Here is an 11,168-nt window from a genome sequence, read left to right as displayed (position 1 = left end):
AGAGAGAGAAGGGGGGGAGACACTGGGGAGAAGAGAGAGAAGGGGGGAGAGAAAGACAGAGAGAGAGAGACTGGGGGGAAGAGAGAGAATGGGGGGAAGAGAGAGACTGCCCCCCCGCGAGTATCGCGGGTCTCCCCCTTGTAATTACACTAGTCCTCAAAAATTTTAATCAGTTTGCAAAGTCTCACAATAGCACTGCATCGTCTGCAAATTAAAAAATCGGAATTTCGCATTTAGATAAATGTGGGAGATGGAAATAATTCCTCAAAAGGCACGATCTGAGATTGTTAATATATAAATTGAATAATAGGGATGCAAGAATACATACCTGTATAACACCTGTGTTTAAGGAGAGTACCCCAGATAACTGGCCCAGCTTCCCACTCCTGACCCGGGCGGCTGGACAGCTATAAAGCTGTTGTATTAAATAAAGGAGATGAGATTCAATGCCATACTTCTTCAGCTTTACCCATAATTGGGGTCTGGAGATTGTATCAAATGCTGATTTAAGACCCATAAAGGCAACTGTCAATATACCTTCTCTAGAGCTCGTATATTTATCTACTAAGTACTGGAATGTGAGACAATGTTCAATAGTACTTGCTCCTTTCCTGTAGCCAGCCTGCTCATTCCCAAGAATATTATTTTCTTCGACCCAGGATCTAAGCTTTCCAAACAGCATTGCAGCATAAAGTTTTCCAATGGTGGACAACAAGCTTATAGGACTATAATTTGTTGGATCTATCAGGTGTCCCCTTTTATAAATCGGGACAATTATCCTGTCTTATTAATATCTGTAAAAACTAAGACCAGAATATGTGCCCACCAGTTTGGGTCGATTTCAAACAGTTCCACTGGTATTAGGTCAGGGCCAGGTGCCTTCCCCACTTTTTGTTGCTTAATCAAGAAATGTAAATCAATAATTAGGAGGAGGCGGTTGCTAAAAGCATTGAGACAAACAAACATTTCTTTAAATCTATACAGAGCAGGAAACCAGACAGAGAAGCAGTGGGGCCTTTGGATGCAAAGGAATAAAGGGATTGCTAAAGAAAGATGGGGAAATGGCAGAAAAGGTCAATGACTTTTTTTCCCTTCTGTGTTCACTGTAGAAAGTGTGGGATATGTACCCATGCCACACACCCTGTTTTCAAGAAGGGAGTCTGAATAACTGAGTTAAATTGAGGTGATAAGAAATGAAGCTCTAGACCTATTGGGGGAATTAAATTTCCAGGTCCTGATGGCATACAACCAAGTTCTTAGAGAACTCAAATGTGAAACAGTTGATCTACTAACCAGTATAGGTAACCTACCACTAAATTCAGCTGCTTTACCAGAAGACTGGAGAGTAGCAAATGTTACACTAATTCTTAAAAAGGGGTCCACAGGGGAAGCAGGAAATCACAGGCCAGTCAGCATAGCATCTGTCTTAGGAAAAGCAGTAGATACCGTAATCAAAGATAGAATTATTAGACACATAGCGGAATAAAGCCTGCTGAAGGAAAGTCAACATGGCTTCTGCAAAGGAAAGACCTGCTTCACCAACCTTTTGGAGTTCTTTGAGAAAGTGAACAAGCATGCAGACAACAGTGACCTGGTAGACATTTTAATATACTTGGACTTACAAAAGGCTTTTGATAAGATACCTCACCAAAGACTCCTGAGTAAACTTATAAGTCATAAGATAAGAACATAGGTTCTCTTATGTATTAAAAATTGGTCATATGAGAGGAAGCAAAGAGTAGGAATCAATGGACAGTTCTTACAATGGAAGGACGTAAGCAGTGGGGCCCACAAAGATCGCTATTGGGGCCAGTACAATTAAATTTATTCACGAATTATCTGGAACTAAAGTTGAGTAGTGTAAAGGTCAAGTTTGCAGATGACACAAAATTATTTAGGATGGTAAAAACCAAGGCTGACTGTGAGAGCTCCAAAAAGATCTCCACAAACTGGGTGAGTAGGTGACAATGTGTCAAATGATGCTCAGTTTTGGTAAGTGTAAAATGATGCACATTGGGACAAAAAAAATCCCAACTTCAAGTATATGCTAATAGGGTCTGAACTTGCTGAGAATGAGAGGGTAAAATATTTTGGGATTATAGTGGATAATTCAATGAAAGTGTCAGCCCAGTGTGCTGCAGCAGTGAAAAAAGCAAACTCTTTGTTAAGGATTACTAGGAAAGGGATTGAAAATAAAACAACCAATATTATAATGCCCTGAATCTATGGTGTGATCTCATTTGGAATACTGTGTACAGTTCTGGTCACCGTATCTCAAAAAGGACATCACAGAGCCGGAAACCACACAGAAGAGGGCAACCAAGATGATTAGGGGATTGGAAAGGCTGAAGAGCCTGGAACTTTTCAGTTCAGAAAAGAGGCAACTAGGGTGGGGACATGATAGAGATTTATAAAACTGTGCATGGGGTGGAGAAAGTGGACAAAGGGAAATTTTTCTCCCTCTCCCAAAATACTAGAACTCAAGGGCATTCAATGAGGCTGATGGAAGTAGATTCAGGAGGACAGCCAAAAATACTCCCTTTTTTACACAGAGAGTGATTAAAACATGGAATTCACTGCCAGAGGGTGTAGTAATGGCCACAGGAATAGACAGCTTGATAAGATAGATTCGTGGAGGATAGCTCTATCAGTGGCTACTAGCCATGGTGACTGAGGGGAACCTCCACATTCAGAGGCACTAAACCTCTGAATCCCAGAGCCAGGAGGCAACATCAGGGAAAGGTGTTGGCCTCTATTCCTTGTTGCTGGCCCTCCAGAGCAACTGGTTGGCTACTGTGTGTGACAGGATGCTGGACTAGATGGACCACTGGTCTGATCCAGCAGGGCTCTTCTTACATTCTTATGTATTACTCTTAAGCCTTGAACAGTATAAAAAAGGAAGGGAGCATATAAGGGAAAGGGGAAATAAAGGGCTAAATAAAGTACCAGGGAATGCCTTGTAGACAAAAACTTTCCATTCCAGCTTGAGTAGAATATTAATTTGTGAAATGGAAAAGTATTCAAGGCTTTTAATGAAATTCTATCAATGGAAACAATGCAAAATGACACCAGCATTCTGCCACTGTTATTATGTAAGTGTGAATCTTGACTAATTTATGAATCAGAAATATTTGGCACATCTCCTCCTGAGTTCATCTGCTAGAGCTTCCACTCACTGACCTCATGTTAGCATACCCTGCTTAGGTTAATGGAGTCCAGGTCTTTGGCTAACTGCCTTCACAATTCTTCATCATTGCTGGCTGAATTGGACCAAGTGTCTGTTGCTGTTGTTGCAGTGACAAATGACACTTCAATCAGTTTATTCAACGTACCCAACCTCTCAGTGTTTTGAGATGTATATTGTTAACATAATTCAAGATAGGAACTTGAAAGATCTAAAAAGTGTTTGACATCTGGCACAGTGACTCAATTAATTACTGTGCTGAATTAATTAGTCTGCTGGCTCCCCTGAGCCAACAACCACAAGTTTAAACTCACTCATAATACTACTTGGAATATGAACCAATTTAAAAGGACTATTCAGCATTCACAATTTATTTGATTCTGATTAAAGTGAAAGAGTGGGTGATCTCTTTGTAAAAAAAGAAAAACAAAATTATCAAATTGCTACCACTCCTAACATTACTGAGTATAGCACTGAAAACACCAGCAATTAAGAGGTACGAAATATCAGATGAAAATTAAATTGCTAAATTTAAATGTTATTTTCTTCCATCAAAAGAAAGGAGCTGGTACCCTACGAACAGCATCGTCCCATTTTTTATTAATTAACAGTGAAACTCTATGCAGAAATATTCTAGCCCAAATCTACTGATTTTAATTTCCTTAGGCCAACATAACTTTGTATAGAATTGGACTTTAAAGAATTCTTTCTGATTCCTATCATTTGTTCTATGATTCAAAATTATACTTTTTCAGAGATAACTTTGAAAATATGGATTTATTTCCAAAATATGTTAGAGCCATGCATATATTTTAATTTTATATCCCATAGTTTCGAAGATCATTTCATGATTTTTAGAGACTGGAGAACTATTTTGAATATTGGTTTCTAGCAATGCTAGGGTTTTAGTAACTCCTGCTTTTGAAGAAATATCACCTGATGAAAGAGAATGCTCACTATCAATGATTACACCATCACAACTAAATCCTCTACATCAGCTTAAATCAGGTCAAAGTGGTGTGATAAAGTTATGATACTATGGCCCCGGTCACACAGGAGGAGTTGCCACGTGAGAGGGACGGATCGGGGGTGCATCAAGCGGGCACGATCACACCGCAACATCTGGGAAGTGGAACGCACCCGTCCCCGATCCGTCCCTTCCGGGCAAAACTGTGCATCAAAAAAAACCCCTAGAAAACACTACTATCTACCTGAAAATCCGCTGCAGGGATGGCCGTCTGATTGCTGACGTGCCCATCTCTCCCGCAGCATGCGAGGTTTTGCCGAACTGCACATGCACATGCATGCGCGGCGGGCTAGCCTCGCTCTCCAGTCCATGGCTTCCTCCCGGCATCTGATCTTGCCAGGAAGGACCTGCGCGGTGGCTGGGGGGATCTTTGGCCGCGCCTATTTCCCCCAGTGTGACCGGGGCCTATAGTGACATCACAGACATAGAAGAGAATAGGGCTGTACAACATTGCATTTGGCAGTCAGTATGAAGAGTCTGGGTTTGCTAAAGCTGGTATCAATACTAGATACCTGACTTCTGGCTTTTCATGGTCAACAAAGCAGTGTTTTCTACCTGCTATGATTCAGGCACAGCGGATAGCTCAATATTTGGATCTGGCAACCTGGTCAAGCCCCCAGTTCCATTTCTAGCAATGCACAGCAGGGACACTAGGGGTGAGAAAGATCCCATCTCTGGTCTGAATCTGGGTATGTTGCCCACAGCAGTAGACTGGTTACGACATTTGTACATGATCCAAATGCAAAAGTAAAAAACAGCACTGACCATGAAATTTAAATACAGCATTTCCCCACTGTCTTTCCTATTTTCTTCCCTGGACGTTTTTATTTTTAAAAACAAATGGCAACTCTTAAAGAAAAGCTAACATTGCTTCAACATTCAATCTCTTTTAACATACCAACGTGTTGTTATTCAAATCCATCTTCCCAGCAAATGGTCCCCATGTTGTTCCAACCGGAAGCTGCTGCCGACTCTGGATCCTCCGTTCTCCATCCCTCTGAAACACCTCCAACTCTCCTGAGAAACAAAGAAAATGAGTTTAAAACACTTCCACTTATGCCACACAACGAACACCTCTACTTTTACATTTTATTTCTGTCAACAATGTTTGCATGGGTGCACTCAGACACAAACAGCTGTACTTAAACTGAGATTTGCTGCAATGGATACAAATGGTTTGTTGTACTGATATGCTCCTCTCCTTTCTTCTCCCTTTGCTTACAGAACTAAATTAAGGCTTTGGGGTTTGACATACCTTGAAACAAATTCCAGTTCCCGCATCAAGTCTGAATGCAAGTGTCATGGGAAATTGGAATTTTTGTTGTCCCCCCACAAACTAGGATACTAAATTTTGGTTTAGTCCCATCTAGAATCCTAGTTTGTGAGTGGCAAATGAGCTCCAATTCACCCAACTGCCTGTATCTAGACATCAGGTTTATAAACCACACAACTGTGAAGTTCACTGAAAACATGTAGACCATGCCTGATGTAATTTGTAGAAACCTTAAAAGGAAATAGTTATGGAAGAGAAAATAGTTATGACTACTGCTTCCTTCAATTCTGGTTTAACACTAAATCTTACAGTCAGTAGAGCTGAAAACAATGTGGGACCTGCAGTGGAGCATGTCCTTCTTGCACAGGTCTGGAAAAGCCAGACATCTGACTTCATGTGGGAGAAGCAGGCAACATGACCATTATTTCACATCCCAAAAACTGGGACAATACTGCCATGTAAACAAATTGCATCATGGGTTAGTTTTACATCATCATCCTAAAGTTACTGAAATGGCATAAAGGCATTCACTGGAAGATTTCCCACATCACAAAGGCCACACAGAAATGGCCCTAAGTTAACTAGTTTGTACTTTTCATATAGACTTTATCTATTTCATTTTAACTAGCTGATTTTGTTTTCGCATACAAGTAGCTTCTCACACTTAGCCTTCAGGCAATAATCAGCTGTGGCACAAATTCATCAACATAAACATATCAGAGGAGTGTTGACAATTATAACTGGCAGGGAAACCTATACACTCTGTTAGCAGCAAAAAAATAAAAACATAAAAATATCAAAATCTAGTTTCCTCAAAAGCAGTCTGTTTGTGTTTTAGATTCAAACCCAGAAAAGTGAATCATCTTTAGAGGAAATGTTATCTTTTTAAACAAAGAAGGCCCCGGTCACACAGGAGGATTTGCCAGCGTGAGGGACGGATCGGGGGCGCATCAAGCGGGCGCGATCACACCGCAACATCTGGGAAGCAGCGCGCACCCGTCCCCGAACCGTCCCTTCCGGGCAAAACTACGCATCAAAAAAAAAAAAACCCTAGAAAACACTACTACCTACCTGAAAATCCACTGCAGGGATGGCCGTCTGAACGCCGGCGCGCCCGTCTCTCCCGCAGCATGCGAGGTCCTGCCGAACTGCGCATGAACACGCATGCGCAGCGGGCTGGCCTTGCTCTCTGGTCAGTGACTTCCTCCCGGCATCTGATCGTGACAGGGAGGACCTGCGCGGCGGCTGGGAGGATCTGTCTGATCCCGCCGCCGCACATCTCTTTTGGTGTGGCTCAAAAAAGCCGCACTTTGGCTGCACCTATTTCCCCCAGTGTGACTGGGGCCGAAGTATTCTAGAATATCATCTGAGAACTACAGTATGGATAGTAATTGCAAGAACGGTTCTTTGTGGCAAACTAACAAAATATGAATCCAATGTAAACAATGTTGTAAGAGTTGTTTTAAATAAGGACATATTCAGCTGACACTTCTCCCAGCATTAACACCCTGGATGATATCAGAAAAGAGCCTAATACCCTTTACTTTCCATTTTCCACCGTACTAATATGCCGCACATAATGGCAAAACACTAGGAAAAAAGCCATTGATGCAATTATATATATTATTGTGCTGCAATTCATTTTCTGCAGTGTGTACTAAAGCTCCCATCTGTTCTACTGCACTGGTAAAACACAAGAAAATATCTTGATACAATCATATGTACAATTGCATTGAGATCATACTTTTTACAGTGTTTTATCAATGTGCACGTGCCCATTAGTAACATATAGGTAGGAGCTGTAAATAAATTTCTGAAAGCTGAAGCTAACCATATATGCACACTGCTATGTACAAAATACAGAAATAAAAACTAGAACTGTTACATTGGTTCCACTCTGGAAACAAAACCAGGTAACTTGCAACTCCATAAACTGGAAAGAATTTGGATGAGAACTGCATAATCATCCCTCTTGCCTGATTGAGCAGTTATTTGTGCTGTTTGGTCACTGTTTGAATCAGCTCTAATATCCAGGCTGCTTGGGGAGTTCTTTCTTTTCAAATTAATGAAATTTAAATAGATTTTTCCAATGAGCTTGGCAGATTCAACATGCTATACCCCTAGATATCTTAGTTTTGATTCTGTGAATTCCAAAAATAGACCATTAAATATTATGCATAGTTTCTCAGATACTTTAAATGTGCCCACTCCTCATACAGCTTTTTTCACAGCTATATTAAGAACATAAGAGATGCCAATGTTGGATCAGGCCAAAGGCCCATCCAATCCAACACGCTGTCACACAGTGGCCAAAAATACCAGGTGCCATCAGAAGGTCCACAAGTGGGGCCAGGACATTAGAAGCCCTCCCACTGTTGACCCCCCCAAGCACCAAGAAGACAGAGCATCACTTGCCCCAGAGTCCCTATCTATACCTTGTGGCTAATAGCCACTGATGGACCTCTAATTCCCGTTTGAAACCGTCCGTGCTTGTAGCCGCCACCACTTCCTGTGGCAGTGAATTCCATGTGTTAATCACTCTTTGTTTATGTTAGCTAAGGATCAGCAAAAAGAAGAAAAAAACCCTGCATTAAGACAATAATTTCAGAACATGCAAAAGCAATGTGTAAACTGAAATCAGTACATATATATGTGCATTATGTTCAGATTTTATTCTGAAAAAGTGTTAAACACAAAACTGAATTAATATGAGTATATTTTGATTTTTGCATTCAAAACATTTTTGAGGCAAAAGGTGAGCTTTTAAGGGATGTGAAAGCATAGTGATGAGTAGAGTTCCCTAATTCCATTCCTTTATTGTCTTGCAATATCTAACTGTGCTACATTCCATCTTATTATCTAATAGTCAAGCATGGTCCCATCTGCAGATACTTAAACTTGCGTATTGGGGCAATGGTGACAGAAAGCAGATAGTTCTGCAAAATTGGGGATCCCAAACTTGGGGTGAAGCTCTCCCAAATTATCTTATTGGAAGAAGGAATGAACAAACATTTTGCCAACTTGTGTCTCTTTCCCTGCTTGCAGATCTAGGACATGTTTCACAAAGGTGTTGGCCAAGGATCATGTAGCATGCCCACATATCTCAAGAAAAAGAACCCCTTTGAGGAGGGCCACTGAGGAACCAAGTGCTCTGGTGGAATAAGCGCAGACTCTGAGGGAGCAAGGCAAACCAGCTTGATCATAACAATCCACCTGGATAAGGACCGTGAAGATGCAATCTTCCCTTTATTTGGACCAAACAATGCAAAGGCTTTTCCTAGATGGCTGAGTTCTCTTCAGGTAGAATAATAATGCACGTCTTCAGTCCAATGTGTGGAATGTACACTCAGCTTGTGATGATAGTAAAGGGAAGAATACAGGGTGTATAATTTACTGAGATAAAAGCCATACATGCCAGTGGTCAATACTACATCCTCTGGCAGTGAATACTGCACTTTAGTAAAGAAATATTTCCTTTTGGGTATCCTGCATCTACTGCCCATCAACTGGGTAACAGAATTTTCCTTGATTGTTTCAACAAGAAAATGCATTCCCTTTTTCCCTCTGAATGTACCTCCTTGTGAATGTTTCTGTGCCCATTTGCAAACAGATACAGAGAATCACCAATACAGGAAGTAATTCCCATAGGATAGTGAGAAGGTTCATGAAAAATACACTTGTTTTGGTTCAGGCCTAGTTGTAAATTTAACTTTTTTGCTTATGGAAAGCTATATGCACGTGCACATATCTTGGCACTTTTTCTTCTACATAAAGATGAAACCAGCCGTATTTGTCTGCTTCTACACATTAAAAGCAAGCATGTCTATGGACATGTCACATTTAACTGATACCGGAGGAATCATGAGAATCTTTGAAAACCCTTTTAAAAAAATAATTCAGCCTCCCTTTCTGCCACTGACATTTTTCATTTGAAAAGGGTTCAGACTCAGTCAAACAGTGACTCCTTATCTATACCTGTGGATTTACAAGCAGGCCTGTCTTTTAATGGATTAAGAACGACAAACTTAGGGCAGATCATTCAGTGATAACCAAACATCTAGCAAAGTTCCCAGTTGCACATGACGATGCTATTCTTTTAAAGCAGAGAACAGTCATTAATAGCACCATTTCAAGGATGTTTAGGCAATATACAAAGCTACAAAAAGGCAATAAAAGATTTTCTTTTCCCCATTCATTTTACTACTGAATTGGCCACCATATATCCTTTTATTGTTACAAAATCTATTGCATTCAAATGTTTCAGAGCATCCTTACAAATCTGCGCATTTAGATTTGGGCAATTACAGCTGGCTACTCATTATAATACTCTTCCTATTGCATCAGACAAACTTAATTTGCACCAGTGACTGTAGTATAGAGAGGGTGAATATATTTCAGTGTTATTACCCCCAATGTTAATCACAAATCCTTCCCTTAGTATAAAGGACAGTATAAAGAAAATAATATTTGCAGCATAAAAAAGGTATTTGTGTCACCAGAATCCAGTGATCCTCGACATTTATAGTTGCAGTACCTATTTCCAACTAACCAATCTGGTAAGTATTGTCTGATCATCTAAAAGGGGGTAAAACCAGAAGGAGGTTAAACTATAGTACTATGAACCATATCAGGATTTAAAACCTTGTTGTAATTTCAGGCAATCATCTTCCATTACAGGTCCAAACATCTAAATATTCTATACAGGACCCTGCATACCTTATTATTAGTACTCATACCACCAGGCAGTATAGTAGAATGTTGTTGGTGGTATGAGTACTAATACATCAGTGGAAAGAACCCAATGGTATCTCAATATGGGTACAATGTGTTCGTAACTGAAGAGGCACCAGAAAGCAAACAGTAAAGGAGCTCGAAGTACCAAATAAGCTTTGGCAACTGAAGAAGAGGACAACAGTAGCCAGGAATATCTCTTTGTTTCACTCCCATTCTCTTTCTTTAGTATAACATTGGACGCCTAGGCTGTGGCAGAGACAAGCAGGAAGCAATGAAGTAAACACAAAATAAATATCTGAAACATCATTGGGTGCAACATATGGTAAAACAGCACGAAGCAATGTTTTCAGCACAGAAGCTAACAAGTACACTGAGGTTGTGGTCACATGAGCAGTTTGCCACGATATAGTTGCATTACCTTTGTGGATTTAAGAGCAAGATCAGACAACAACATCTGTCTTCCATGCCCCAGTTGTCGGCACCTGGCTTTGCCTCACTTTGGAAGTGGATTAATCAGGCACCAGAAAAAGTCTGGTATTTAGGGATACCAGCGCTTCCACTCCGTGTTTCTGGCTGTCTGAACTCCTCTCTTGCAAAGTCAAGTCATTTGGGAAGTCTGAATCTTCCCTTCCATTTCCACTTCTTTTTTTAATCAGGTAGCAATGTTCCCATAAGCACATAATCGCCTCTGGCATTGTCAGTCACTGTGGGCCAAGTAGTTTTCGAGCAATAAATTCCTCTCTCCTGTTCCTGCATCAGAGTCTGAGACCATTCCATGATTGACACAAGGATAAATGCACTGAAATCAATGGGACTACTCTCATGTAAATCTGCACTTAACCCCCCCTCCCATGTATTCCATGGCTGAGAGGGGCCAGAATACTTGGCAGAGAGATTGTAGAGCTGTCAAAAAGGAGCCAGGGCTTCGGATACACACATGGGTGAAAGAC

At 40.8% G+C, this 11,168-nt stretch overlaps 1 protein-coding gene across 1 annotated transcript in view; it reads right to left on the bottom strand.

The window, feature by feature from the left end:
* ZFPM2 (zinc finger protein, FOG family member 2) overlaps positions 1-11,168 on the bottom strand; it is a 420,346-nt gene that overhangs the window by 259,439 nt on the left and 149,739 nt on the right. The window contains exon 4 of the mRNA XM_015407281.1: positions 5,110-5,228. Coding sequence (XP_015262767.1) covers positions 5,110-5,228 — 119 coding nt within the window. The remainder of the gene's footprint in view (positions 1-5,109; positions 5,229-11,168) is intronic.

Source organism: Gekko japonicus, unplaced genomic scaffold (assembly GCF_001447785.1).
Source record: "Gekko japonicus isolate JY-2015 unplaced genomic scaffold, Gekko_japonicus_V1.1 scaffold119, whole genome shotgun sequence".
Lineage (NCBI taxonomy): Eukaryota > Metazoa > Chordata > Lepidosauria > Squamata > Gekkonidae > Gekko > Gekko japonicus.
This window is presented reverse-complemented; position numbering and strand designations above follow the sequence as displayed.